Genomic DNA, 27,613 nt, shown 5'->3' with positions numbered 1-27,613 from the left:
AGATATGACAGGGTCAAGGAGAGCAGATAAACAGATATATTGGCAAGGGTAACTCTAAGGACTGGTATGGGGTGACCAGTATCAGGGATTTCTCCCTCCTACTAAGTGACAATTGTAATCCTGGTCACTCAACCCTATACAGTGGCTCAAAAAAGTGTCTCAATGTTTGTGACTTTTTGTGTAATTGCTGTATTATGAGCTAGGGTGTGAGAATATGACTAAGCCATAGGGAGGTGTGGGAAAGCTCTGCTTCTAAGCTTCATGTTTGATTCCTATATCGTGGGAATATTATGTTATTGAGTGAAGATATGGTTAATTTAATTTGGCGACTCATTAAGACACTTTTTTGACTTTCAGTTTGGCTAACACAATCTCTATAATTCTAGTACTTGGTGCTTCCTCCTGTTGCTCTAATTACTTCCACCACTGTTCTATGCATACTATCTATCAATTTGAGGCATTCCTCATCAATAATCTTGCCCCACTCTGCTGCAACTCTCTCCCACAGCTGAAATAGCCCCTATTATTATCCTCAGCTCTTCTAATCTGTATACCAGGCAGATTCCTACCAAAACTGGTCTGAGCAGGGTTACTATCATTAGGATTATAAAAAAGTCATGCCAGATAAGAAAAATATCAAACTAGATTGTCCTTTCAAGCTTATACCATATAACAAAAAATCTCTTGTTCATAATATTCTAACTAGGTAGGCTGCCAATGCTACTCAAGCCACCAAATTTATTAATTACATCATCTATGCTGCTCTCTCCACTCAAATAGTCAAGAATACTTCTAAGGCAGCCAATCTTAAAGCTGTAAACAGGCAGAAAAAGTCTTTCCTATCTTCAGCCTATAGAAGGAAGAGACCAGCCTTGGCTTTAAAGCCTCAATATTGGATTGTTGAGGACTGGAATAGGGCTACCTGGTCAGATGAGACAAAAATCAATAGGATGGGGTCAGATAGCTAGGAATATATGTGATGAAAGGCAGAAGAACTACTAGAACAAAAAAACTCAAGAAAACACTAAAGTATGTAAAGTAGGAGACTTGATGGTATGGTGTTGTATGAGGTGGAATGGAGTAGGAATTCTCTGTGAGGTGGGGGGGAGGATGAATGCAGAGCAGCACATTTCAATTTTGGAAAACTATCTGCTCAGAAGCATGCAAGAATCAAGAATTACTGAAGAAGACATTACCTTCTAACAAGACAATGACCCTAAGCATACTTCAAGTTGAGCATAAAATGGTTTGAAAACTATGGTATCAGTGTTCTATCATGGCAAGTCCAGTCCTTAGACCTCAACCCTAAACAGCCCTGGTAATTACTCAAGATATCACTTGTAGTCTATCAAGATCCTCAATAGGGGTTATTTCAGCTGTGGGAGAGAGTTGCAGCAGAGTGGGGCAAGATTATTGATGAGGAATGCCTCAAATTGATAGATAGTATGCATAGAACAGTGGTGGAAGTAATTAGAGCAACAGGAGGAAGCACCAAGTACTAGAATTATAGAGATTGTGTTAGCCAAACTGAAAGTCAAAAAAGTGTCTTAATGAGTCACCAAATTAAATTAACCATATCTTCACTCAATGACATAATATTCCCATGATATAGGAATCAAACATGAAGCTTAGAAGCAGAGCTTTCCCACACCTCCCTATGTCTTAGTCATATTCTCATGCCCTGGCTCATAATATAGCAATTACATGAAAAGTCACAAACATCAAGACACTTTTTTGAGCCACTGTATATCTAACTACATGAAAGTCCAGAGTCCATAGGCAAAAGTAGTAGTGAAATTGCAGGTCTAATGATATGTAGGTAAAAGGCCATGAGGTACTGTGGCCTGTGAGAATCTATGTAATAACACTGTCTACTCAATCTGTAATGGAAAATAACTGACTATGCACCAGTGGGGATAAGCGGGACTGGACTGGACATAGTAGGACAAGTGCACAGGCCTGATGCATTGGAGATACAGAGATGGCGGGAAAGTGTCAGAGATGGGTAGGAGATGTGTGGACTGAATAGGATTTGTCATATATTGCAGAATGGGGTCCTAGTAGGCCAGCCTAAACATGATCATCACATTGGGAAGTTTGTTTCACTGGAATAACCACTTGTGCAGTAGCAGCAACAAGAATACCAATGAGAAGTACAATATAGCAAAGCATTCACTCATGGACTGTCTACTGTGCCAGCTGGCCAGTTGGCCAAATGCAGTGAGCAGTGAGAAACCACTAATGTTACAATCATGTACACCCCTATTCATTTTCTCTCTCTTTACCTTGTATTACACCACAAGCTACATGATGCTGCCACCAGGCTTATCTCTGACTCATATCTTGTATTACATCACAATCGCCGTTGCCATTGCTAGATGATCTATTCTTGTTATCACTGACGTGTCCTTTCTTATCTCTGACTCATCATCAATCCCACACCTGCCCTAAACCACCTATATTCACTATATATAGTTGATGATGTATCTTGTAGTTCTTCACTTTAATCTTACTAGGTTTTACCTGAAATATCCTTTGCTAAAGACCTCCAATCTCTTGTCATCTGAACTGTACTTTAAGATAGAAGCACTCCTTCTGTCTTAGCTTACACTGAACACTTGACTTATTGTCTTGCATAGAATCTCGGCAGAGGTCCCAACTCTTATCAAGTTGTCTGTCATTAAGAACTATCCTAGTTCATAACAACTGATATAGGACCAAGCAGGGGCTGATGAGGAGGCTGTATATGAATAGACCTGTCCATGGTATAAAACTGATGGGTAGTACCAGTAGCACTAGTATTGAGTGTCAAACTACTGTATGCCAGTATGCTAGGGCTTACCATATTCAAATTCAGCTTACAGCTTGTCATAAACTAAACTTTATATTTCAAAATTTTGGCTTACACAATAGTTACTAAACAAACTCTAAAGTGGTACTTACACTCCTACTGACTGCTATCAACTGCCTATCTTGTGATACCACTAATGCCCACACCTGCCTGCTACTATGTCCCTCCATCTTCTTCAACACAACACCTGTTTTCAAGTCCCACAGATGAAGTGCCTTGTTGTCCTAGCTTATGAGTGTGTTAGCCCTCCTTTGAGCTCCAGCCATGCTGATCCAAATCATCACCTGTCATTTGCAGACTGTAAGTGTACCAATCCTGCTTCAAGCTCAAGCCATGCTGATCAAAGTCATTACCTACCATTCACAGCCTCTGAGTGTGCCAACCTCACTTTGAGCTCAAGCTATATTGATCATTGCCTGCCATTCACAGACTGTGAGTGTGCTGATCTAAGTTGTTGCCTGCCATTTGCAGTATGTGAGTATGTCAATCCTCCTTTGAGGTCAAGTCATGCTGATCCAAGTTGTCACCTACCATTTGTATATGTATTACCCATGACTCTTTACCAGCACTGGCACCTCCCAAGATAACAGATCTGTGTAATGAATTAGACCAATAGTCTCAAATGGCACTCAACTACATATTTGACCATCCCTGGTAAGTTTTATTCTATATCATAATTTCTGATAAATGGCCAAATAGTTGCTAACAGCTATATCCATTGATGTCAAATAGCTTTTTAGCCATAGACATCTCCTACTCTTGCATGTCCACTCACATCTCTCAGCCCAATCAACTTGCACACTGCTTTGCCCCAGCTCCTGGAGCAGCCTCAATCTTGTGAAGACTAAAGATATTATAAAGGTTAGTAATATGCCTGATATCAATGGAGAGGAGGAAGAGTTCAAGGATGATTGGAACTGCATTTCAGATGTCACTGACCAGTAGCTACTTATGTGTGTGTTGTAAAGTATAATGCATTTTTGTTGACTATTGATGTGTGGGTTGACCCTTGACAGGTCCAGGTGGGGTATGAGACCTGTACCCCTTGTTAGGGCGTGGGTGTAGTAAGTGAGGCCTTTGACACCCTGGGGTATACCCATGTGGACCCCTACTCCTTTGAGCATGGCCTTAACATAAGATCCTGCCATCACAGTAGTCCAAAAATATTAGGAAGGGCACACAGGCCAGCAGATGAGATTGGGTGCAGTCATTCCTCTTACAGATATTGCACATGTGGTAGAGCTTATCCCTGTCTATGGCTAAGACACTGACCATACAGTGAGTGTGGTGACAAGTATGGAGGTATACAAGTGTTTTTACCTAATCAATTTCTTGGACAAGGAGGTGTATCATTCATTGTGCTCAGATTTGCATTAGTTACATTATGTGTTATGTTCTCAGCTTGCAATTTAACTGCATCATGTTGTCTGTTTTTTATTTTATTTTATCCCAGAGATAAATAGAATCAACCCCATCTTTTATCTTTAGTGAGATGTGATAGATTACCATTGATCAAAACATTTGATTCTCCATCTCTCATCAGTTTAAACTGGCAAAATAAAATAGTAATGGTGAAAGCATCTCCACTAATCACATGTGTGCTACAGTCTGAAGTCATAAGTGTTTGTAAGTGTCTGTTGCAGTGATTAGATGAGCAAGAGGGACAAGGAGTCTATAAGGACAAGTACACTACTAGGGCATTAGAACATTGTGAATACAGGTGATGGTCTGGACTTACATCTCAGTCTCTTGAAAAGAACTGAGATGCCTGAGCGCTACAAGTGGCCCTTTTAAGCTGGGTGGCTTGACTACTGTAGAATATGAATGCAAAATATAAAATAAAGGGAGGACGCGGACCAACATCAATACATCACTCACCTTAGTCCATTTTGGCTTGTGCTCATACCTCACTTACTCACTCTCTGTACCTAGGTCGGATCCTTCGGTCTTCTTCATCTCAGATCTCTCAGAGTCCAACATCTGTAACACACATAAGTTAAGTGTTCATTTCAGTGGTTTGGCAGATGTAGTATCATACTCTGTCGTACCCTTTCACATATAAATTATGGTGACTTGGCGCTCGAGTGAGCCAAACAGATCCTGGACGGACATGCCCTTCGGAAAGTTTGAATACCTACTCGGTGACAACGTGTGCGTCACGTGTAAGGTGACGTGACGCCAGAGTTCTGGTCCATCTTAAGACTTCCTTGCCACCATCTGCGAGTTCGGTGTCCATGAAGTTTTTTATCGACAATCTACCTGTCTGTATCCTTATGCTTGGTGGACGTTATAAATGAATCATGATGCTGAAGTCCTTTACTTCAGATTATCTTCCCTTATGACCGAATTTACCCCGGTTCGTGCATTCAAATGCCAGCCATGCTTAACGCTGACTCTGTTACCTGCAGAACAATATGCGTACATGTGTGATCTCAAACGAACCCTGGATGCAACAGTACAGCACACGTGATATTGTTCTGGACCTGCTATTCTGACGGCTTTCCTCTAGGGGCACTGCGTTTTGGAAATGCCTTCAGGAACAGGGAAAACCGTTTCATTGCTGTCTCTAATTGTGTCATACCAACAGGTACGTTTCCAAGCTCACATCGCAGTGGATTTTTGAGCGCTGCTCGCTAGTTTTACCCCACGAAACGGAAACTTGTTTATTGCTCACGGACGGTTCCAGAGATCGAGAAAGCATTGGCCGAGTTGAAGCGTCTCATGGCATACCGGATCAAGTTTGCGGAGACTCCTGAACAGAAAGAAAAAGAAGAAAGTTTTATGGGACTCGGACTCACAAGTAGGAAGAACCTCTGCATACACCCAGATGTGAGTACGCACTTTATAATGAACATGAAAGAGCCCGTTCCACAGCTTACTTTTTTTGGTGTCACCTTTCCAGGTCTCTAAGGAGAAGAAGGGCAAGGTAGTTGACGCTCGTTGTCGAGACCTCACCAATTCTGCTACATGTGAGAAAGGTCGCGCAGACCCAGGTTCAGTTGAATTGTGTGATTGGCATGAGGTGAGGCAGTGAAATTTACATTAATTGCTCCATAGGTATTGAGTCATCTTAGAACCTGGGTAAAGGCGAACCTGGGTCCTTAATACCCTCTGGTATATGGACACTAGCTGATGTTCTTCAGCACGGGCGTGAAAATAAGACATGTCCATACTTCACAGTCCGGCGAATGGTGAGTGACGTCAATATCACCCAGTAACCCTCATCAACTGTCCAAGATGCCGTTCGTGGATGTCATCATCTACTCATTTCACTATCTGCTTGATCCCAAAGTTGCCGAACAAGTTTCCAAGGAACTTTCAAAAGATGCCATCGTCGTTTTTGATGAAGCCCACAATATCGGTAGGACCCTTGTCGAATAACTGTTTGATTTTTCTATAATTCATTCCAGACAATGTGTGCATCGAGTCACTGAGCATTGACTTGACCCGACCGATGTTAGATTCAGCTGCTCGCAGTGTCGTGAAATTGGGTGAAAAAATAGAAGAGTCAGTGTTTTATATACCATTGTGATCGTAGCACTCAAGCATCATCTTTTTAGGATCAAGAAAACGGACACGGCCAAACTACAGGACGAGTATGCGAAACTTGTCGAGGGGCTACAGGAGTCAGCGACTGACGCTGCTGACGAAGACGCATTCATGGCTAATCCAGGTTCGTCAGAAAGAAAGTGGCCCTCCATTATACTGAGATTTCCAGGAAAGTTTTGCCAGACGACCTCCTCACAGAAGCTGTTCCGGGAAACATCAGAAAGGCCGAACATTTTGTGGCATTTTTGAAGCGATTCGTGGAGTATCTCAAGGTTTTCAGTCTGACACCCATGTGGCATACTCCGTTGACAGTTACCGTAGACTAGAATGCGCGTTTTGCATGTCGTTGCCGAAACGCCATTGTCGTTCCTACAGCATTTGAAAGATATCACTTATATTGAGCGGCGACCATTACGGCAAGTATCGTTTTCTTTCCGCCAACTTTCTCTAATGTCAGCCTTCAGGTTTTGTGCGGAGCGACTACAATCGATGATCCGTACATTGGAACTGAATCGGCTAGATGAGCACTCAGCGTTGCAGAAGGTTGCAAGTTTTGCAACGCTCGTTGCAACTTACGAAAAGGGTCCGAATTCTAATTCTCATTAATATCTATATATTAACTCCGTTACAGGGTTTCTTCTTATTCTTGAACCATTCGAAACCGATAATGCGACCGTCCCTAATCCCATCTTCCACTTCACGTGAGAGTTTGGTTGCGTGTTCCGAAATTCATTGCCTACTCAGCATTAATTTCAGATGCCTGGACCCGTCGCTCGCAATCAAACCCGTATTCGAGCATTTCAGTAGCGTCGTAATTACTTCAGGAACCATATCCCCGTTGGACATGTATCCGAAGATGCTGCAATTCACCCCCGTCGTGCAAGAAACATATCCCATGACGCTCACACGCAATGCTTTCTTACCGTTGGTGAGTTGTCTCGTTAGTCTTTGTGCTCTTGTCCACTGAAAAATAGAAGGTCATCACGCGAGGAAGTGACCAAGTTGCCATCAGTTCACGCTTCGAAGTCAGAAACGACCCTGCTGTAGTCCGCAACTTTGGAAGCATTCTCATCGAGTACAGCAAGATCGTACCGGACGGTATTGTAGCTTTCTTCCCTAGTTACCTTTACATGGAGTCCATCGTCGCAGCTTGGAATGATATGGTAAATCTATGTGTCCCAAGAGATGGAACTTCATTCATCATTTCCTTAGGGTATTCTCAACGAGGTCTGGAAGAACAAGTTGATATTTGTGGAAACGCCAGATGCAAACGAGACGAGTATCGCTTTGGAAAACTATCGCCGAGTGAGAGATGCCCATGCCACAAAAAAGTTCAGCCACTCACAGAATTACTGCAGGCTTGCGATAATGGCCGAGGAGCCGTTCTTCTGTCGGTCGCGCGTGGTAAAGTGTCAGAGGGTATCGATTTTGACCACAACTATGGGAGAGCTGTGATCATGTTTGGGTTTGTGATTAAATTCATAGATCGGAGCCAGCAACTGATGAAATCGCAAATAGGGTGCCATATCAATACACGGAGAGCCGGATATTAAAAGCACGGTTGGAGTATTTGCGTGATGCATACCGTATAAGAGAATCCGAGTTCCTTGGTTTTGATGCCATGCGCAACGCTGCTCAATGCGTTGGACGTGTCCTGCGAGGTAAGACTGATTGGGGTCTGATGGTATTCGCGGACAAGGTTAGTCTGTCTTTTGCAAACAATCGTTTGACTAACTTGCCAATCGTGACAGCGTTTTGCTCGTGCCGACAAACGGGCTAAGTTACCCCGGTGGATAAACCAATACATCACCGAGGTTGCTTCTAATCTTTCCACGGACATGGCCTTGACACTTTCCAAGCTCTTCATGCGCACAATCTCGCAGAATCCAAACGAAAATCAGACTGGTGTATCGTTATGGACACTGGAAGATATTGAGAAAGCGCAAGCGAAACAAAAGGAACAAGCGCTGCTCATGGAGCAACAACAAGAGCAGGAAGACGAAATGGATGTCGACTATGGAGACGGTGGGATTGATGATGACGTGTTATTGGGGTTGGATGTGTAGTTATACATAGTAAAGATATAATTTCTAGGGAAGGGGATTTTTGAAACCACTGGGGTGGCAGACATGAACACTAACTGAATAATTGGAAGAATATTAGGTGATCCAAGACATGATATATATATATATACAGACTGAGGTCAGACGACCAGCGGTGAGGTATGTTGGATTAGTTGCATCTTGTCATGATGGGCAGTGTGGACATGTTCCCGGACGCTGTGAACATGACGGATCAACACCAGACCAAAATTAAATTGAGGGATGCGGTATACTTCTAGTGTGACCAGCCGCTGGGGTTGACTGGAGAATAACAATAAGCGACACAAAGCTTCGCGGAAGCAAAAAATGCTATGATGATGGTAGCTTACCTGTAATACCGACGGCAATTGCATGGTTTCGCCGGTGATCCGCACGTGGACGGATGATTGGTACTGATCTTGCAGTCTTGTGCAAAACAATCAATGTAAGTGTCGCCTTCGAATGTGAGATGACCGCATGCCGCATTTTTGGTGAATCGCAGCTGTCGGTAGCACATCTGACAAGCTATTTCAGTTTGATAGTTTGATATAGTAAAGATAAAGAAGTTTGAATAGGTCTTACACTTCGTCGGCGGCGGTAGGACAACGCTAATAGTAAGCAAGCGACAAGTTTTGAGTTTACCAAAGGCACTGCTTTTTGTGACTTCGTGAGATCTTCCCGGCGGCATCGTTATTGGCAGGTGGCACGGGCTTACCGCAGATCGCTGGGCAGGAAATGGTCGTTGATGTTGAGGTGTACAGAGGCAGAGGCGAGGAAAGCCTTGAATGCTCCTGCTTTTAAGCCGAGAGTCTGCGCAGTATAATTAACTAATATTACATACGATTCATCTCGCGGTACAAGTCCGCCAACTCCCGTGTCATACCAATTTTTGGCCTATAGGAGAGACCTTTCATCTGCTTTTTGGCAAAAAAAAAGTACAAGTCTCAAGATTTCAGAGATGAGGGTGCGAACTTTGGGCGAAATTTTCACACTTTGACCTTGTTTGTAATTGATCGACGTTCATGCTGATGGGCGCGAGGCCGATGGAGACGTGAGCTTGTATTCCGCTCAAGGAATTTGTTTCCCAAAGTTGTGGCTCCTTTCTCAACGTGCATTCAAAGGTACGATCTTACCGACAAGCTTCTCTTCCTGGATATCAACCGGTATCAATCCCCTTTTGGTCTCCCTAAAGCTCGAAGGCCTATCCAGGACTCCAGCAAGGTTTATAAATAATTCGACATTTTGTGAGACCATGAACTTGGTCGTCAAAAATGAGTCGGGGGGTGAAGCGGTAGAGTGCTACGTATAGGGAACTCATCGACAAAGTCCAAAGGTTGACCAGCTGTTATGAACGGACCTTGTAATGGCCTACCTAGCTGTCGGCTCATGATTTGTCAGAGTAGATGCTTGAAGCATTTTAGCGGCTTCGCACCCCCAAGGGTAGTTGTGATAATGCTCCTATAACAGTTTGACATGTGGATAATCATTTTCTGTCTCCGCTCGATCACACATACCCGGTGCACATGCCCGAGTTCAACACTGTTAACAGTTATTTGTCGCCGAAGAATCTCTTCAACTTGTCTTCATTTCGGAAGCAACATGGTCTCAACTTATGGTTCTGATTCATATCGTTGTGCGCTCCTACAAATCGACCATGGGTCAATCAGATGAAACAGGTCTCTTGCTCGCATGTTGCCGTACTCAAGGGCTATATCTTGTGATCCCCTCTCTATTTGGACCAAATTGTCAATCGATAAAATCTACCACTGATCAAGGAAGCCGAATTGACGCGGCGTCAATGTCATCGGTAGTCTTTGCTTGGTCTTTTGCTCTGAAAGTTTTCCACGACTTCGAAACCCCGCGCTGGAATCGGCATTTCAATCGTGACGTGCGGGCACTATGACACAAATCCCCATTCTCTTGGCGATCGATGCGGCACCAGGAAGTATCATTCGTGAACCTAATGTATATCTGCGATAACAGCTTCCCTTGTTGAGACTATACGCCGTTAACAAACCTGCAATTGGATTCAGCTATCACATGCTTGATGAAACATGTGAGAGTCACAGTACCGGTACTAACCTTGGCAGAGATTGTTTGTTGTTTTTGCCATCATGATCAAGACCTACTGGGAAACGGCTCCCGAATTCACCTTTCAATGCGGTATAGCTCAGATAAACGATGTTCCCCTGTCGCCGTACTCTGCTCGACGTTCAGTCATCGAGCGTGAGGTAAAACGTCTTCGCCAAATAGGTACGTGGCTTTCGCATTGAATTTAATGCTCACATGGTACCGCGAATGTCAGTCAATTTACTCACGTTGAATTGAAGAACTGACGAGGATGTGACCACCTGTACGGTTACGGTTGTTATCAGAGCATGGTCCGGATTTATTGTTAGATTGACTTGAGTTTCTGAATCTGTGGCGTGCTGCTGCGTCAGTACGTGATTAGGTGTCATCATATCAGCATCTGTCAACATCAAAAACCTGGTCATCTGTCAGTGTGTGATGTTGTGGCATGGTTGACGTCTTCATACTTATTCATATCCGCCTTCAGCTCTGGCAACTGGCTCATCAATGGCGCCAAAAGTGGCATGTCCACCTCGGGAGCTGAAGGGAGGCCATTGCCATGGCAGGCTTGGTCGGATTTGAACGTTTAGATACGTTTCGTTACGACCATACACACTATAGTAATAGCGATGACAATCATATATGGCTACGGCTCTTGTCCGGTCGTCGAGGATCAGAGACGAGGCAACAAATGCACAACGAAAACGTCATGGGTTATGTATAACAAAGATCCACTCACGTACAACACTAATTGGTGATCCAGAAAGCTCGCGGCGTAAAGCTTGCCAGGGGCATCCTCCTAACTTTTCACCTGATACAAATGACATGTTCCCCGCCCCAAATTTTCTTTGGACTGCCTTCCATTGGAAATATCACGAATTTCATTGGATGGTCATCTTTGCAGATCTCAACCCACGACAAGGCAACCGCATAAAAAGCGAGGAGATCTCCCCAACTCAGCCCTGAGATATACAAAACATGCATTATACGTCCTAATCCCCAACTTAGTCTAATGTTCGTGCAAAAAGTAATATGCACCTCATGTCAGTGCAGGAATTTCCTCTGACGCAACCTCCGCGACCTCATCGTGAGAAATCTTTTCCTTGATATTCCGTATCGGCTCGCCCCTGATGACCTTCTTTACTTCCTCGGCATCCAAAGTTTCGTATTCTACTAGGGCGTGCGCAAGCTGCAAGCGCCAAACGGAAGCTGGTGAGATTTGAAGAGAAACAAGAAAAAGAGATGCGCGCACCCGATGTAGTTCCTCCTTCTTTTCCGTTAGAAGTTTGGTCGCCCGTGCCTCACCTTGTTGCAATAATCTAACGGCAGGACGTTTAGCATAATGGCGACAACTCAACAGAAGTTACTCGCTTGGTGATTTCCGCATCTATCTTCTCCCTTGTAGCAGGGCTTATCGCTTCATCTTGATCGCTATAGAATACTGGGCCAACTTTTTCCGAGAAACCCCATTTCTACAGAAGTTACCCAAGTAGCGGTGAGATGGTCACGTAATGTTCAAGGGAATTTGATTTATGCTAACCTTGACCATAGCGGTTGCAGTACGAGTGGCATGCTGGAGATCAGATGAGGCGCCGCTTGTGAGGCCCCCAGTCCCATAAACTGAAATTCCAAGTCAGGAGTTGTGGGAGATCGGGGTGAGAAGAACTCGCTAAGTCCCTCCGCTACGCGACCACCCATGCAAACGTCAATCGTAGCTTTGAACTCCGTCTGCGTTACTGAATACCGGTCATCTTCAGGAAGTTGGGAAGTCTGATAAATGCGAGAATCAGCATAGTTTTCAGGCCTGAAGGGTCACCATCGGCACGTACAACGCCCAACGCATGACCACGCGGAACACACGTGACTTTGTGGAGGGGCATGGCACCATCTGTATAAAGAGCTGTCAGGGCATGTCCTCCCTACCACCATCTATCAGCTTCGAAATTTCCACGCGAGATTCGTGTAGTTGATGATGCACCTCGTGATAAGCGGTCAATAACTTGTTCTTCTCGTCAATGTATGCGCTCTTCCTCTCGGCTCCCAAAAGAATGCGATCCTACATAAATGTGATACAGGGTTAGAAAATCGACTCAAGTTAGCCGGCAAATGAAGAGCACGTGCCTTGGCCCATTCAAAGTGCTTTAATGTGACCTCATTATAACCTTCCTTTGATGCTTGTATGGCAGCCTGACTAATATATAATGCGTCAAAGTCTCTGAGAGATAAAGAAAAAGCGTATGCTGCACTCACTTCACCATGTTTTGCAGTTCGGCACCAGAGAACCCTGGCGTACCGCGCGCTAGTACCTTCGGATCGACAGCTAAAGGTAAGCCAATCATGAATTAGTGATAGGATTGCACCGAGCAGTAAAAAAAACGTACCAACACTTGCGACCACCTCTTTCATAAAATGCTGAAGGAGTTGGACTCGACCACGGATATCAGGCAAAGGGACAGCGATGATCCTGTCAAAGCGGCCCGGGCGCGTCAAAGCACTAGACAAAGAATTGTTAGGCACTTCAACACTAGATATGACAAGCCTAGCACTGACAGGTCCAAACTTTCTGGGAAGTTAGTCGCGGCAATGACAATGATACCTTCGCTTTGCAAGAAACCATCCATTTCCACCAACAATTGATTCAAGGTCTGTTTCATGTAATGTTGGTCCCTGTGGCTGCGCTTCCCACCAACAGCATCCAATTCGTCGATAAAAATAATGGCGGGCTGTCTCTTCCGAGCGGTCGCGAAAAGCTCTCGGACACGCTTAGCGCCAACACCCACGAACATTTCCTCGAACTCGGAACCGGATGCGAAGAAAAATGGCACACCCGCCTCTCCGGCAATAGCGCGTGCGAGCATGGTTTTACCGGTACCGGGAGGTCCTGTCAGCAAGACGCCTTTTGGAAGTTTACCACCAAGGGATGCAAAGACAGTGGGATCCTTGAGAAATTCTACGATATCGTGGAGTTCCTATGTGGACGTGAAATATAGGTATTCTCAGGCAGTTTATAAGCCGCAAAGCTTACCTCTTTCACTTCGTCGACACCATGGACATCGCTAAAACGTATAGTCCTTTGTTGAAGTGGCTCGAACTCTGCTTGCCGAGGAACAGGTTTAAGCAAGCCGGAATTTTCCAAGAGCACAGACAAGATAACGAGAATGACTGTCGAAGAATACAAGATTGATGACCTGAAGTTCATGATCTGATGTGCACTTACAGAATCCACCCATGGCAGTCAAAACTAAAAACCGCACAAGACGCATGATTGTAGACCCTTTCGCTGGAAGTAAAGTGAGAAGCATGCATTTGTGTATGTTGATGGCCACTTACGCTCACTGATAGTGACATGAATCGGATTACCGCTTACGCCACTACCCTTACTCAGGGCAGCTGCGAGATTCGCCATGTCCGTGCTCTGGGAAGCCGAGGCACCGTCAGGACGAGAAGTCGCAAGTAAAGGTTCTGTGCGCCCAGCAAGTACATCGGAAGCAATCTCTTGACTTCGAGATGGAGGTGGTGTCGGTGACGATGTTGAAGGAACATCAGAAGGGGAATGCGAAGTGTTAGCAAGAGAATCAGTTGGTGAGGCGTCTGTAGCGGTAGTTGTACCAGCAGCAGCAAGAAGCGAATCACGTCTGCGAACGGCCAAGTTGACTGAAACGTCTTGACCAGTCTTGAGCAAGGATGTAAGATACAGCTGGAACGCTGCATCGGACTGAAGGAGCGGTGATGCTGAATTCTATCAAAAGCAAAACAATCCATGAGTCCAATAAGAACACTGATGAAAGATGTAAAATATATTTACGAATTCGCACATCCTCTCCCAACGAGTTATTACTACTTCATACCCAGCTTTTACTTGCGTGCCTACAAGAACTTGATACAGGGCGAGCTGCTTAGCAACATCATCTGGACTTGCGTTAGCTTCTGCTTCTAGGCGAGCGACCTTCGCAACGACCGCTGGGGCAGGCGTAGACGATGCTTTCGACCAAGGGAATAATGACAGCGCACGTCGGAGACACGGCTGTGCAGTTAGTGGTTGGATTCGGTGTTGAGTAATTAGCGAGGATGCTTTAGATGCGAGCGTAAATCTTGAGTAGGGTTGTATTGGTCGAGAATTAGAGAACGAGCGGAACTGTATGCATGACTTTGGAGGGAGAGAAACGACTGAACGCCCTTGGGCGCGCAGGATGCCCGGTAGCTACAAAATAACATGGTTAATGGAGTAGCATACGATTAAACAAACAATGACCTACTAGGAGGTGCACGGACATGCACTGAGAGAGTTAGAGATAAATGGTTGCGCTAATGCTTGCGACAAGAGCGTCCAGCACCGTACATACACGCAAGAAAAACGGACAGCTTTACGTAAGTCCGCTTTTGGAGCAGATTAGATGCTGCTCGCATGTTTTGGAACAGAACATGACCGACAAGCAAAAAAGTGAGCAGCTCACTGATTCATGAATTTTGCTCTGAATAATTATTGCTACCAGTCATCGTCGCTTTGACATCTGCGTCCGAGACATGCACCGCTGCACTCTCCGCACTCACTTCCCGAAATCAGCGCGATAAATCCGAGTCCCAAACCTCCGATCTCGCTGTGATCCTAAAAGACCTAGACTCTCTCCTTTCTCTGATATACAACTCCAGCACTAAACTTGCTCTTGTGCTCAAACCATCATCTCCTACATACTCCGCTTCTCTACCCGTGATCGTGGATCTAACGAAATATACGTCTGGCATCGCGCATTGTATTCATCTTTTGAATCCTGATTTACATGGGGCGACGCTTATCAAGGAGCTGCAGCATGAGATGACATCTATTTTTGAGGCTTTGCGTGCAGTCGTGCAGACATTTTTGAACCTTGCTGCGCGTGGTCCGTCGATAGCAAGGAATGGTTCCGCAGGAGAAGAGTATCTTGTCCGGACAGGCACTCTTCACGATCTAATAACAAAAGCACGTGGACCCAACGGAATACCAAAGGATAACATATCTGCCATCCGTCGAAGATGGAAGCAGGACCGAGAGGCTCTTGAAGATAGTCTTCGAGAAGTATCTGAAATGATAGACGGCGTCGAAGGGAGTGAAAACGATGATGTTGATGACGGTTGGGATGAGCTTGGTTTGGGCGACACAGGAGCGAAGATGGACGAGGACGAGCTGGCACGTGCAAAAAATGTACAGCACTTGTCTGCTACTTTCAAATTAGCTCTTTTTAAACGTGTCATTTGTCAGGTTCACTCCGTACTGCGGTTAACCACATTATTGCACAAGCGTATATTCTTGGATCTACTTTCGTCTACACCGACCCCACTGCTTTCGAGCCTTGCTCTGGATGCTTTGCTTTTGCAGTCACATGCACTTCTTTCTGCGTCCGACGAATTGGTCTCCTCGTTGTATATTCCTCAGAACCCCGCAACGATCAGGAAGGAATCGTTAGCGCTGCTCGATATAATTAATGGACTCCAATTACAGCTGCGAATATTCTTCCCCGATACGTCCTCCCTAGAACAACAGCTCTCCGGGCTCAGCATCGAGGGAGACAAATCAACGTCGACACATAGCAAACCCACGGCTGACAAGAAGTGGTTTGATCTTTGTTTCGACCAGGTAACAAAGACATCTGCCAATCTCGTGTCTCCTATGTACAAGTCACCCCCAGGGGTCGGCCAGAAATCAAGATGAAAGACGCTGTGAAGTGTCAGTTGGGCAGGTAGTGGAGTATAGGAAGTTTGTAATATTGCAGTGATGTATCTACAAGTTTAGTGTTGCATGTCCGAAAGCAAGATGCACAAGTCAAGCAAAACAAGAAATGAAAGCCCTCAGGTTCTAAGTTCAAGCCTCTCCCTCCTCTTTCGTGGCACTCCGACTCCGCTCCCTGTCGTGTCGTAGACGCGTTCTCTCCTTGTCGTACTCCTCTCGGAACTTGGCAGCAAGAAAGTTGGGGTGCAAAGCCATGCAATTGTTGGCTCTAAGTTTCTGTTCAAAACCGGCGATCTGATCTGCTTGTGACTGCAGATCGAAATGATATTTCTGCACTTGAATCAGAAACAAGGATCCTGTGCGAACAAGAGAAAGAAACAGACAGCTTCTTCCGCGCGCTTAGCCTTTGCTTCATCACGCATCTTGTTCAGCTCTTTCCGTCGCTCTTCCTCCTTTTCTCTCCTATTGAGTCCAGAACGAGGAGTACTACCACCAGCCTACAGAGCAAATAGTCATGTAAACGTGCAAAAACATCGTTAAAATCACCTCACCCCTTTGAAGAGCTCAGCATACACGCTTTTGTCTCGCAAGTCAAAGTCTGCTGCCCCCATGAGACCTGCAGCCTTACGTTGCGGATGAGGAGCCCCAATTTTTGTCACGTCATCAGTCGAGGGTGGTGGCTTAGAGGGTGCAGCGGCGGTTTGGGATTGAGCGGAAGTTGCAGCTGAGGTAGAAGATTTATTCTTCTTAATTGTTGGGAGTTTGCGCTTCTTCAGTTCTGGCAGCGGAAAAGCAGACTGGTCAGGTGCGGCAGGAGGATCGGCCACCGATGGTGGACGAACGGAAGATTCATCATCCGCAAAGAGATCAGAGACCTGGCTCTGGGCTGTGACGCTAGTAGACGCAGATAGGGTGCCAGAAGGGGGAATTTTGCGCTCATCCTTGATCATGATCTCTTTCTCCTTGTCTTTGCCAGCCTTCGGCTTGCCACCCTTTCCTAACACCAATTTGATCTTGGTAGGTTTTCTCTTCGCGGACGAAGATGCCTTTGCTTTTCCACCACGCTTTGGTGCAGCTTCAGGTTCGAACCCCTCGTCTTCGACATCTGGGAAAGGTTCGTCAAGAAAATCATCTTCATCCACAAGGTCATCAATGTCGACTTCAGCATCTTCTGCGTCGGAGAATACCGCTTGTTTCGTCTTCTTCGTTCCTGTCACAGAACCTGCCGCCTTTATACGCTTCGCGCTCGGATCCACCTTACTCTTCTTCCGAGCTTGACCGAGAGCGACTGGAGCGGTGCCAGCGTCGGCATGTTGATCCATAGGGTCGTGTGCTAGAAAACGCGTTTCTTCGTCCGCATCCACCTCCCCATCAACATCTACATCCATATCATTATCCATATAATGATGTTCATGGCCTGTCGGTTCTGGTTCTAGTTCTGCAGTACGAGAGCGTTTGAAGCGCGAAGACTCAAAGTGAGCGTCAGCAGCATTATCAAATTCTTCCTCATCAGAATCGACGAGGCGTCTCTTTGATTTTCGTTTGCTGAGCGAAGACTGGTTTTGATGAGCTTCCTGTGCATTAATACACGGAAATTGTTCACCTTTGAGTCTGCTGAATCCCTGATAGCGACTCGGGACATCAGAGCTCGAAGTGGCTGTGCTCATAACCAAGTTTGGATTTGTTTGAAGCTTTTAGACAACAGGTGCAAACAAACGCGTAAATTAACAAAGTTGAGGCCCGGAGTGATGTTTAGAGCAGGTGAGCTTACAGCAATTCAACGAGGACTCATTGGCAGCTTCTAGTGAGAATAATTCACGCTAAATGCGTTTACCTGGCTCGCTATGGCGCAATATTCATGGGAGAGGAGTACCCTCACGATATCTCGCTAACACGGCTGTCCAACGACCGTGTCATGTCGCCGTACTAGGTGAAGAGTACCCCACCGACCACATGACAAACATATCTCCCACAATCGTGTCCAAGCTCCCACTAAAGCTACACACACAACCCTCGCATCCCCTCAGCACACTCCGAGCGCTCATAGAATCACATTTCCCCTCCTACGCTCACCTCTCTTCGCTCTCTCCCCTCGTCACTCCATATCAAAACTTTGATCTGCTATCTTTCCCAGCAGACCACCCTGGTCGGTCCGTAACAGACAGCTACTATGTCAACAAGGACCTCATGTTGCGCACTCACACCTCTGCACACGAAGTAGAGGTGTTCGGACGAGGAGAGACGAAGTGGTTGCTTACCGCAGACGTGTACCGGCGCGACGAGATAGACGGGTCGCATTACCCCGTATTCCACCAGACAGAGGGTGCACGTATCGTTTCAGCAAACCCAGCGGGCATGAAAGAGATCGAGGAGGACAACGAACGTCTTGCAGCCCATTTGGAGCGATCCAGTATAGAAATTGAAGATGTCCCCCATCTATCGCCGATGAATCCTTGTCAACCAGCTCATGATCCAAAACACACGGAACTAATCGCGAAAAACCTGAAATTGTCTCTGAATAGTCTTATGCTACATTTGTTTGCTGGACGTGCCGGTGCTACCGCCCAAAACCCACTTAAAGTGCGGTGGATAGAAGCTACTTTCCCGTGGACGACGCCAAGTTTTGAGGTCGAGGTTTTCTTTCGTGGTAAATGGCTGGAAATTCTTGGTTGTGGAGTCATTTATCAGCCAACACTCGATAACGCGAGTACGTTGATGAATTGACATATATTAATGTGACGAATAATGCGTAATTAGATGTTTCCAACAAGCTGGGGTGGGCGTTCGGCCTTGGACTCGAACGGATAGCGATGGTTTTATATTCTATCCCTGACATTCGTTTGTTCTGGTCACAGGACCCCCGCTTCCTCTCGCAGTTTAAACAAGGCGAAATCACCACGTTCAAACCGTACTCGAAATACCCGGCATGTTTCAAGGACGTGAGCTTTTGGCTCCCCGGTGGCCAGACGCTTCATGAAAACGATTTTTGCGACCTTGTTCGAGACGTCGCTGGAGATGTGGTGGAGGACGTCAAATTGGCGAGTCTTGCTCTGAACCGAGTGTGGCCTGACCTGACCTTCGAGCAGATTGACAATTTCACTCACCCCAAAACTAACCGGAAGAGCCTTTGTTACAGAATCAATTATCGTTCGATGGATAGGTAAGCCCCGTGTTTTATGAAAGCTTCTTTCTAACCTTTAAGTAGATCACTTTCGAACGATGAGGCCAACTCTCTTAATGCGCAGGTCGTTTCCTGTTTGCGGGATCGGTTCAGAGTTGAGATTCGGTGAATTAAATGTGCTAAAATAATGTCTATCGTGCATGCAATCCACCCACACCGCTCGTAGAGGCTCTAGAGTACTTACTAGTGTGTCTAATAGTCCTCCCAATACCTGCTCTGCTCGGCACCGCACACCCGTCACCCGCCTAAACCCCGCTCTATAGCAATGGCATAGGTCACTGATGTGTCCTGCACGACACCAACTTGCGCCGCTCGCAATAGCCGATCCTTAATCATGTACCCGGTTTTCTGGCACTCCAATATAGTCCCAGGTTCCTTTCCGGGTATTGGAGCTTGATACATTGCTTCGTGTTGATTAGGATCAAACTTGTCACCGGTAGGGTCGAATGGTTTGACATGATACTTGAAGAGTGTAGAGAGGAGGAGACGATGGGTCATGTCCACGCCTTGATGTAACTCCTTCAAGTAGGTTTGGACAGATTTTGAGTCGGGTGATGACGAGTCTGAGGAGGGAGAGTTTGTTTGGGCAAAGACACTCTCTGGTACGGATTTGAGAGCGAGTGCGAGAACATCTACGGTCTCAAGCAAGTCACCAGCAAAGCGGGTGATAGCAAAATCGCGTTGCTGCTCTTTTTCACGAGAAGCATTGCGTTGCAAGTTCAAAAAGTCTGCTTGCAGGTACTGTAACCGACTCTGGAGAACAATCAAAACGCGCGCAGGGTTCGAGGGGGAATGCTAACTTTTAGGTCCGTGGTTTCAGCTTCTTTTGCTTTAATGGTTTTGAGCAACTCAGTCTCCGGCGTGATTTCTGTCTTGTCGGTTTCTACCTCCTTCTCTGCGTCCGCCTCCGCTGCAGGAGCTTTGTCATCAGAATACTGTCGTGTGCCTACTATTCGCCGACCGTAAGATGCAAGGGCATCTCGTGAGGAGCGACCGATAATTCTCGACGACAGTGAAGCCGTAGAAGAACGAAAGGCCTGTCGGACGTATGCAGCGTTCATGATAATAAATGATAGAAAAGAGAAAGAGCTCTAGTTGTATGAACGGAGCCAAACGCGCCCAAAATTTTCGGAAGGGAAAGGGTCGTGGGAACAACTTACGTATCCGCTTCAAGAATTCATATCTTCAGAAATCAGTAGAAAATATAGACGATATTGTAAATCCGTGGTGCTCCTGCTCTTTGTTTTCCCGTGTCGCTATCTTTCTGATTTCACTGTCTATCTTTTAAAAGTTCTAGTGTTGTGTGTAACTTTCGTTCGTTCGTGGGTGTGCTTGCAGTATAACCAAAAGAGGCAACTCGGTATGACATTTATTAAGATGCCTCGCGCAGTCTTTAGGCCTTTCCTTTTATCTTCCATTTCAACCTCTTCTTCGGTTCGAAATCGTCCAAGTTCGATCCTTGTTTCTACCATCATGACCGCCCAGATCATCGACGGCACTACCATAGCAAAGTAAGTGATCCGTGATCAACGTCAAAGCTGTCTTGATCAAATCACGTGCGTCTAGGTCTATTCGCGATGGTGTCGCGCAGAACATCAAGGTATTCCAAGCCCAATACCCTCGGTTCCAGCCCCAGCTGGTAGTCGTGCAAGCTGGCGAACGTCCTGATTCGAGCACGTACATTCGCATGAAAGCTAAAGCTGCAGAGGAAGTCGGCATCAAGTTTAATCACGTCAAATTCCCAGAAGCAGCTACGGCCGACGAGATCATCCAGGTCGTTAAGAAGCTTTCGGACGATGAAGCTATAAGTGGTGTCCTTGTTCAGCTGCCTCTTGGCCCTCACGTCGATGCGGACGGTACCCGCGCTGTCACCGAGGCGGTTTCTCCCGAGAAGGATGTTGACGGGTAGGTTGTTTTCATATGGGAAATCATTTTATCTGAGAGTTCTAGTTTCCATGCGTACAATATCGGTCACCTGTCTTCGCGTGCTGCTTCCCCGTTGTTCGTTCCTTGTACGCCAGCAGCTGTTATTCGTCTGCTGGAGAGTACCGGCGTATCCATCGCTGGGTCAACTGCAGTCGTGCTGGGTCGTAGCGACATCGTCGGCAACCCCGTGGCTGCACTCCTGAGAAGCCGTGATGCAACTGTTACCCAATGCCACAGTCGCACCAAGAACATTGAACAGATCGTCAGTTGCATCTCGCGTAATTATAAGATATCACACAATTCTTACGCTTACTTGCAGGTTAGGCAAGCTGATATCGTGGTGGCTGCTATCGGCCAGTCGGCATTCGTCAAAGGTTCGTGGGTGAAACCTGGTGCAGTCGTTATCGATGTTGGCATCAATTTCGTTCCGGGTATGTTTTTGGTCTCGGCATGCGATCCGGGTTATTTATATGAACAATTTCTAGACGCGACTAAGAAATCAGGTCAACGCCTAGTCGGAGATGTCGACGAAGACGCGTTTGCTGTGGCCTCACACATCACTCCTGTTCCGGGAGGTGTCGGTCCTATGACTGTCGCTTTACTGATGGAGAATGTATACAATTCTGCTGTCCGTCTCTGGCAAAAGGCTCGGGAGCGTAAGATCAAACCCTTGGCACTTGACATCAAGGAGAAAGTTCCCAGCGACATCGAAATTGCTATGGCCCAAACCCCGAAGCCTGTCACTCAGCTTGCGAAAGAGATGGGACTCCTGCCCGACGAACTTGAAAGCTATGGCAAGTTTAAGGCCAAGGTCGAACTCAGCGTGTTGGACCGCTTGGCACACCGCAAAGATGGGAAATATATTGTCATTGCTGGGTAGGAATTACTGGAACACATTTTGCTATCTGAGATTGACCTATTTTAAAGTATCACACCCACTCCTCTGGGTGAGGGCAAGTCTACGACTACCATTGGTCTTGCTCAGGCACTGGGAGCACATCTTGGACGTCCGGCATTCGCATGTGTGCGTCAGCCTTCTCAAGGACCGACATTTGGTATCAAAGGTGGAGCTGCTGGTGGAGGTTACAGTCAAGTAATTCCTATGGATGAGGTAGGCTGTCTTTTTTTAGATCTCTTCTCGCCCTGACGTTCTTTGTTTAGTTCAACCTTCATTTGACTGGTGACATACACGCTGTTACAGCTGCCAACAACTTGCTGGGTAAGCTCGCTGAATTTGTTCTGACACTCGACCCCTGACACTGAGCGCAGCCGCTGCTCTTGACGCTCGTTTGTTTCATGAGGCAACTCAGACTGACAAGGTCTGTCAACGTTGTAAAACTTGTTGTATAAGCTCACTTTCTGCAGGGTCTTTTCAGTCGTCTTGTGCCCACCAAGAAGGGCAAGCGCGAGTTCGCACCCCTGATGCTCAAGCGCTTGAAGAAGCTCGGTATCGACAAAACCAACCCGAACGACCTGACACCCGAGGAAATCAACCTCTTTGCTCGCCTTGACATCGACCCCGAGACTATCACTTGGAACCGTGTCCTCGACACAAATGACCGTTTCCTGCGCAGGGTCACACTGGGCCGTAACCCCACTGAGAAAGGCCATGAGCGCGAGGCTGGGTTTGACATCGCTGTGGCTAGTGAATGTATGGCCGTGCTGGCGTTGACTACCGATCTCGTTGACATGCGCGAGAGGTTGGGCAACATGGTTGTCGCAACGAGCAAGCGTGGAGAGGCCATCACTGCTGATGACATTGGCGTTGGAGGTGCACTTGCTGTTCTCATGAAGGACACGGTCAAGCCCAACCTGATGCAAACGCTCGAGGGTACCCCTGTTTTTGTCCACGCCGGTCCTTTTGCCAACATCGCCCACGGAAACTCTTCTATCCTTGCTGATCGTATTGCTCTCAAGCTCGCAGGAACTGAGGAGGGCGACTCTTCAGACCGCGTCGGCTACGTGCTGACTGAGGGTGGTTTCGGAGCTGACATGGGCATGGAGAAGTTCTGCAATATCAAGTGTCGTGTTAGCGGCCTCAAGCCTGATGCTACCGTCATCGTTGCAACTACCCGTGCGCTCAAGATGCACGGTGGTGGACCTGAGGTGACACCTGGCAAGCCTTTGGCTGATACCTACACCAAGGAGGATCTTGTCACCCTCAAGGAAGGTTGCCAAAACCTCGCTAGGCACATCGAGAACTCCAAGAAGTTCGGTGTCAAGGTTATCATTGCTATCAACCGATTTGCGTTAGTGCTACTTTGTGTCTGGCGTGGGTCTTTGCTGACTTTGGCACAGCTCTGATACCCCTGCTGAACTCGAGCTCATCCGTCAGCAGGCTCTCGCTGCCGGTGCTGATGCCGCGATAGTGAGCAACCACTGGGCAGAAGGTGGTGCTGGTGCACGTGCCCTTGCTGAGGCAGTCGTTGCAACTTGCGAAGGAGAATCCGGCTTCAGATTCCTCTATGACCTCAACCTCCCCATCGCTCAAAAGATCGAGATAATCTGCAAGGAGATATACCGTGCGGCTGGCATCGAGCTTAGCGAACTTGCCAGCAAGCAGCTAGAAACTTATACTCGTCAAGGCTACGGCAACCTGCCCAGTAAGTCCTATCTCCATATGTCTGTGGAGTTATAGTTATGCCGTTCATTCAGTTTGCATGGCAAAGACCCAATATTCATTCTCTCATGATCCGTCGCTTAAAAATGCTCCTTCGGGCTTCACCGTTCCCATTCGCGAAGTGCGCCTATCTGCTGGAGCTGGTTTCCTATACCCTATTCTCGGAGACATGCAGACCATGCCTGGGCTTGGTACACGGCCAGGTAAGTGATACCATGTGCTTTATCCAAGATTTGTCTCACAAGAAATCGCCGCGCAGGATTCTGGGAAGTCGGACTTGACCCACAAACTGGGCGCGTCGTTGGATTGTTCTAGACGCTTTGCTCTCGCGCTCTCAACTATCGCGACAAGTACATAGCGCACATCGTCTCGAATCTTCATCAGATTTCGCAGCTTCCACGCTGGAAGCCCCGTCTCAACACGGAGCTGTTTGCTGTTCAACACGTGCATAGGTTGCCGTCGAGGTGTTGTAGATATGGGTTATTTAAGACGATGGAGGGTACTGGCGCGTCCCAATATTTGCTCTGAAGAGCAGTCTTGTCGGGCGTTACACATGTATCATGCGTTAAATAAATAGCTCCTCACATGTATTCATGATGTTATCACTATGACTAATCTACGAGTTAAATACACCCTGTCCACCTGGGAGTCTTGCACCGGGAATGGACTGTGCGTTGGAAATTAAAGGAAATGCGGGTAGGGGAGTGGTTGCAAGGCTGCCGCTCTGCTCATCATAGGTGATCACGTCGTATGCAGCCTCTACATCCCTAGCGTACGTGTTACCCTTGGTGTCAACGTACGAAAAGGTGTTGTTGCTGGTCCCGTTACCAGTAACTTCCGTGGTTGAGATGGTGAGGTAACCCGCTAGAATACGGTTGAGCACATGTCCTACGCAGAGACAGAGATCATACCTGTCTGCTGGCGCTCACTAATGTCGGATCCCAAGATGAAAGGCGCAGGGACAAGCTGACGGTTATACGAGTGATCAAACGTGGTATAATCTGAAGCACAAATCGGTCAGTCAGCAACGCAGGTTGAACCGAGCGAAACTTGCATGATGTCTCGGTGTCATTGTTAACCAGGATTGTCACGTTGATGTACAGGGGATAGTTAAAGTCGTCGGTAAGAACTGAGACTCCGTTGTGAGTTGAGATGACTGAGCCAGATGATATCTGCGCGACATTCTGTGACAGATATATTGAGTGACGAGCAAATTATGACGACGGTGGGTCTCAACCTGAATATTGGCGTCATTGAGATAATATTGCGTGTTTGTGAAGTCCATGCTCTGTTGGAAAACGACATTGTTTGTCGTCCCACTACCGCTGACGATGGTAGACTCGATTTTGAGTGAGCGCTGAGCATTGACCGTAATATTGACATCTGTGCCGCCGATACTCGCAGTTGTCTCCGTTATTGCATAGGGTTGAGCATCATATGTCGTGATGCTGCCCGTCGTTCGTTTGCCCGACGGGTCCGTGACAACCTGCAAGAGTCCAGAAACATACCAGTTCTGGTTGAGAGTGTGATTTGTTTCAGCGGAGGCGACGTCCAAGGTCACATTATGGGGGAGGCCGTCGGCGAACACCGGTGCAAATGGTGTGAGATCAAGGAAGTAGGTAGGAAGATCAATTGCACCATATGATGTGATGGGCCTGTGAACCACATGATCAAAAGAGAGAGAGAAACTGGGAAAGCACAAGATCATACCTCCAAACTGCGGGATTTATGCCGCCAGTGAAAATGACAGCATATGGAAAGGCTACACCAGCAACTTGGCCATCCACGAGGAGACGAACCTCACGGAAAGGGCCTCCACCGTATGTTGTGCCAGGCGGAAGATATCCGAGGTATTCGTCGGGTGTGTTGTAGTACTTGAGAGAAAAATCGGTTGGTGACTCGGCTTCCTTATACACAACAAACTGCATCTCACCCAGAATTCCTCGTCTCCATTTCCGGACGCATAGAGCTCGGCGTAGATTTCAACAGTGTTTTGCGGGAGCGTCACGTTGAGCTGAAAGGGTTTACTTAACACTCATGATGCAGAGGGAAAGGCGTACAGAAAATGCTGGTGGGACTGAAGCCTCGTTGCCAGTGTTGTTTAGCATCGTTGATATCGGCACAATCATATTAGATTGTCCAGCAGTAGGATATTCCCCGGACGACGCATAGAAAGTTGCATAAAGTGTAGCTGATGCGTAAATTAGCACATCATTTGAAACGAAACAAAAACACGCGTACTCGCATATTGCCCAGTGTCAGTGGACGTGACGATGTTGTCAAGCTCGAGAATGAAAGTTCCGGGCTTGTCGAACAAGGGAATGTAGCGAGTGACATCTTTCGTGTAAGTCCAAATGATACCGTTTTCGGTTGGCTCTGGAGTTGAAGTGCGCCAGACTAGGACGTTCAGTATCAGTCCTCGCCATGCAATGCATGACCGTCAAAATGAACATACTTTCCGTGTTCTGGAACGTGAAGATTCCAAGGCGGTCATACTGGGTCCCGTTTGATGTCACTGTGAAATTGAGTGTTACTGCTGCCCAGGAACCGACCGCCCCGCAATCTGTCGGCGGACTGCATGGAGTCGGATGAGAATCAACGTGAAAAAACGCAAGCAGACACCCACGTGTACTCGACGATCTCTGGACTGAAGTAAATGGTCAGCTCAACTTGGAAATTTTCACCAGTCAAAGACCAACTAACTCTCCGTATGAGTTCCCAAATGTGCGCCTAGGAAGTAATAACTGTCAGAGTTCGAAACGCTTCAAAATGATTTACTCACTCCAGAATCATCATCGTGCATTGTTGCCCACTGTTTGGAACCGGAGGCGGTTCAGCGACTTGGAAATCGACAAGCACCTGGGCACTGGAGAGCGCGGCAAGCAATACACCTGCCAGTGGTGCGAATGCTCTCATCTTCGACAGCGTTGATTGCAGCTAGTGTCAGGTAGCAGTGGGAAGCAGTGGACACACCCCAGACTCGGAGTTCGTGCACACGTGGAGACTGATATCATGTTGTTACCCAGCAGCATCATTTGTTTCGCAGGATGATCTTGCCCAGCTAAAAAAAAAAGGTTGAATGATTATAACGATACCGCGCAAAATGACGATACCGCGCAGATTTATTCATAATTATAAAAGTTGAGTAGGTCAGAAACTTGGAAGCCGAACCCACACTCGGCGAAGCGACTCGAAGCGAAATTATCTTGTAGTACCACAAGGTCAATAATTATGACTGTACATTCCTAAATTTAGCTATTACAACACTTTACCGTAAAGTTAAAAACTCGCAGTCCGACTCCGGAGTCCGAACGAGTTTACTGTGGTCAATTTGACTTCTACTCCGTTGTCTAGCGTCAAAAGTACTAGTCACAGGCCATTGGAAAGACGTGACCTAGATGTCCCATGGCATTCAGAAGGGAGCATGAAACCAAATAGCCCCGTTTGGCGAGCCCGAGGCTGGGAGTTTGAAGAAGGTATACTATCGGTTACTATCATTCCGTTACGGTCCACTATTCCGTGAGTCACACTTAAGTCATGAATAGTAACAGTCAGTCACACTGGCCAAATTTACAGTCCGCTTGACAGACATTATTCGTGATTCGTGAACTTTAACAGCAGTTAATTAGGA

At 46.7% G+C, this 27,613-nt stretch overlaps 10 protein-coding genes across 10 annotated transcripts; 5 read left to right on the top strand and 5 right to left on the bottom strand.

The window, feature by feature from the left end:
* Positions 1-3,583: 3,583 nt before the first annotated feature.
* Positions 3,584-3,796, top strand: BJ212DRAFT_1257342 (uncharacterized protein; the record flags this gene model as incomplete). Its single annotated transcript, XM_041329846.1, has 1 exon — positions 3,584-3,796. A coding segment is annotated over one exon (213 nt), but the record flags the coding sequence as incomplete, so codon positions are not given.
* Positions 3,797-5,085: 1,289 nt separating this feature from the next.
* Positions 5,086-8,466, top strand: BJ212DRAFT_1443407 (uncharacterized protein; the record flags this gene model as incomplete). Its single annotated transcript, XM_041337822.1, has 20 exons — positions 5,086-5,112; positions 5,177-5,207; positions 5,260-5,306; positions 5,361-5,438; positions 5,489-5,680; positions 5,754-5,873; positions 5,926-6,042; positions 6,089-6,212; positions 6,262-6,358; positions 6,412-6,524; positions 6,575-6,672; positions 6,722-6,816; positions 6,865-6,983; positions 7,032-7,101; positions 7,157-7,328; positions 7,378-7,563; positions 7,613-7,705; positions 7,759-7,865; positions 7,919-8,099; positions 8,152-8,466. The coding sequence occupies 20 exons, from the start codon at positions 5,086-5,088 to the stop codon at positions 8,464-8,466; spliced, it is 2,382 nt and encodes a 793-aa protein (XP_041200141.1).
* On the bottom strand, positions 8,436-9,437 carry BJ212DRAFT_43973 (uncharacterized protein). The gene is made up of 4 exons (XM_041343209.1): positions 9,323-9,437; positions 9,197-9,272; positions 8,832-9,134; positions 8,436-8,763 (listed from the first exon to the last, which is right to left on the bottom strand). Exons 1-4 carry the CDS (start codon positions 9,393-9,395, stop codon positions 8,604-8,606), a joined length of 612 nt encoding a protein of 203 aa, XP_041200140.1. The 5' UTR covers positions 9,396-9,437; the 3' UTR covers positions 8,436-8,603.
* A 2,083-nt stretch (positions 9,438-11,520) lies between these two features.
* Positions 11,521-14,909, bottom strand: BJ212DRAFT_1311351 (P-loop containing nucleoside triphosphate hydrolase protein). Its single transcript, XM_041334021.1, has 16 exons — positions 14,808-14,909; positions 14,357-14,752; positions 13,882-14,290; positions 13,769-13,831; positions 13,577-13,713; positions 13,102-13,520; positions 12,933-13,045; positions 12,802-12,871; positions 12,673-12,742; positions 12,530-12,607; positions 12,381-12,470; positions 12,222-12,321; positions 12,092-12,171; positions 11,804-12,023; positions 11,590-11,740; positions 11,521-11,543 (listed from the first exon to the last, which is right to left on the bottom strand). The coding sequence occupies exons 1-14, from the start codon at positions 14,823-14,825 to the stop codon at positions 11,886-11,888; spliced, it is 2,181 nt and encodes a 726-aa protein (XP_041200139.1). The 5' UTR covers positions 14,826-14,909; the 3' UTR covers positions 11,521-11,543; positions 11,590-11,740; positions 11,804-11,885.
* BJ212DRAFT_1311346 (uncharacterized protein) lies at positions 14,910-16,275 on the top strand. The gene is made up of 3 exons (XM_041334020.1): positions 14,910-14,992; positions 15,045-15,730; positions 15,788-16,275. The coding sequence occupies exons 1-3, from the start codon at positions 14,974-14,976 to the stop codon at positions 16,235-16,237; spliced, it is 1,155 nt and encodes a 384-aa protein (XP_041200138.1). The 5' UTR covers positions 14,910-14,973; the 3' UTR covers positions 16,238-16,275.
* On the bottom strand, positions 16,276-17,882 carry BJ212DRAFT_1311338 (uncharacterized protein). Its single transcript, XM_041334019.1, has 3 exons — positions 16,807-17,882; positions 16,639-16,752; positions 16,276-16,585 (listed from the first exon to the last, which is right to left on the bottom strand). Exons 1-3 carry the CDS (start codon positions 17,653-17,655, stop codon positions 16,388-16,390), a joined length of 1,161 nt encoding a protein of 386 aa, XP_041200137.1. The 5' UTR covers positions 17,656-17,882; the 3' UTR covers positions 16,276-16,387.
* Positions 17,883-17,929: 47 nt separating this feature from the next.
* BJ212DRAFT_43729 (uncharacterized protein) lies at positions 17,930-19,609 on the top strand. The gene is made up of 4 exons (XM_041343197.1): positions 17,930-18,962; positions 19,013-19,293; positions 19,342-19,415; positions 19,461-19,609. The coding sequence occupies exons 1-4, from the start codon at positions 18,080-18,082 to the stop codon at positions 19,543-19,545; spliced, it is 1,323 nt and encodes a 440-aa protein (XP_041200136.1). The 5' UTR covers positions 17,930-18,079; the 3' UTR covers positions 19,546-19,609.
* A 106-nt stretch (positions 19,610-19,715) lies between these two features.
* Positions 19,716-20,293, bottom strand: BJ212DRAFT_1247793 (GrpE nucleotide exchange factor; the record flags this gene model as incomplete). The annotated part of the gene is made up of 2 exons (XM_041329679.1): positions 19,716-20,189; positions 20,237-20,293. Coding segments are annotated over 2 exons (531 nt in total), but the record flags the coding sequence as incomplete, so codon positions are not given.
* A 352-nt stretch (positions 20,294-20,645) lies between these two features.
* Positions 20,646-24,621, top strand: BJ212DRAFT_1311332 (formate--tetrahydrofolate ligase-domain-containing protein). Its single transcript, XM_041334018.1, has 13 exons — positions 20,646-20,758; positions 20,814-20,947; positions 21,003-21,341; positions 21,387-21,624; positions 21,682-21,793; positions 21,848-22,238; positions 22,290-22,473; positions 22,524-22,581; positions 22,632-22,681; positions 22,728-23,611; positions 23,661-23,965; positions 24,018-24,185; positions 24,242-24,621. Exons 2-13 carry the CDS (start codon positions 20,814-20,816, stop codon positions 24,295-24,297), a joined length of 2,919 nt encoding a protein of 972 aa, XP_041200134.1. The 5' UTR covers positions 20,646-20,758; the 3' UTR covers positions 24,298-24,621.
* On the bottom strand, positions 24,599-26,898 carry BJ212DRAFT_1443401 (peptide N-acetyl-beta-D-glucosaminyl asparaginase amidase A-domain-containing protein; the record flags this gene model as incomplete). The annotated part of the gene is made up of 12 exons (XM_041337821.1): positions 24,599-24,846; positions 24,894-24,948; positions 25,062-25,166; positions 25,220-25,637; positions 25,693-25,856; positions 25,916-25,996; positions 26,043-26,173; positions 26,224-26,379; positions 26,438-26,556; positions 26,609-26,629; positions 26,686-26,712; positions 26,765-26,898. The coding sequence occupies 12 exons, from the start codon at positions 26,896-26,898 to the stop codon at positions 24,599-24,601; spliced, it is 1,659 nt and encodes a 552-aa protein (XP_041200133.1).
* Between the last annotated feature and the right edge of the window lie 715 nt (positions 26,899-27,613).

The sequence above is a fragment of the Suillus subaureus genome (genome assembly GCF_016647635.1).
Source record: "Suillus subaureus strain MN1 chromosome Unknown BJ212scaffold_1, whole genome shotgun sequence".
In the NCBI taxonomy this organism is placed as follows: Eukaryota; Fungi; Basidiomycota; class Agaricomycetes; order Boletales; family Suillaceae; genus Suillus; species Suillus subaureus.
The sequence above is the reverse complement of the archived record's forward strand: the minus strand, read 5'-3'. Positions and strand labels throughout refer to the sequence as shown.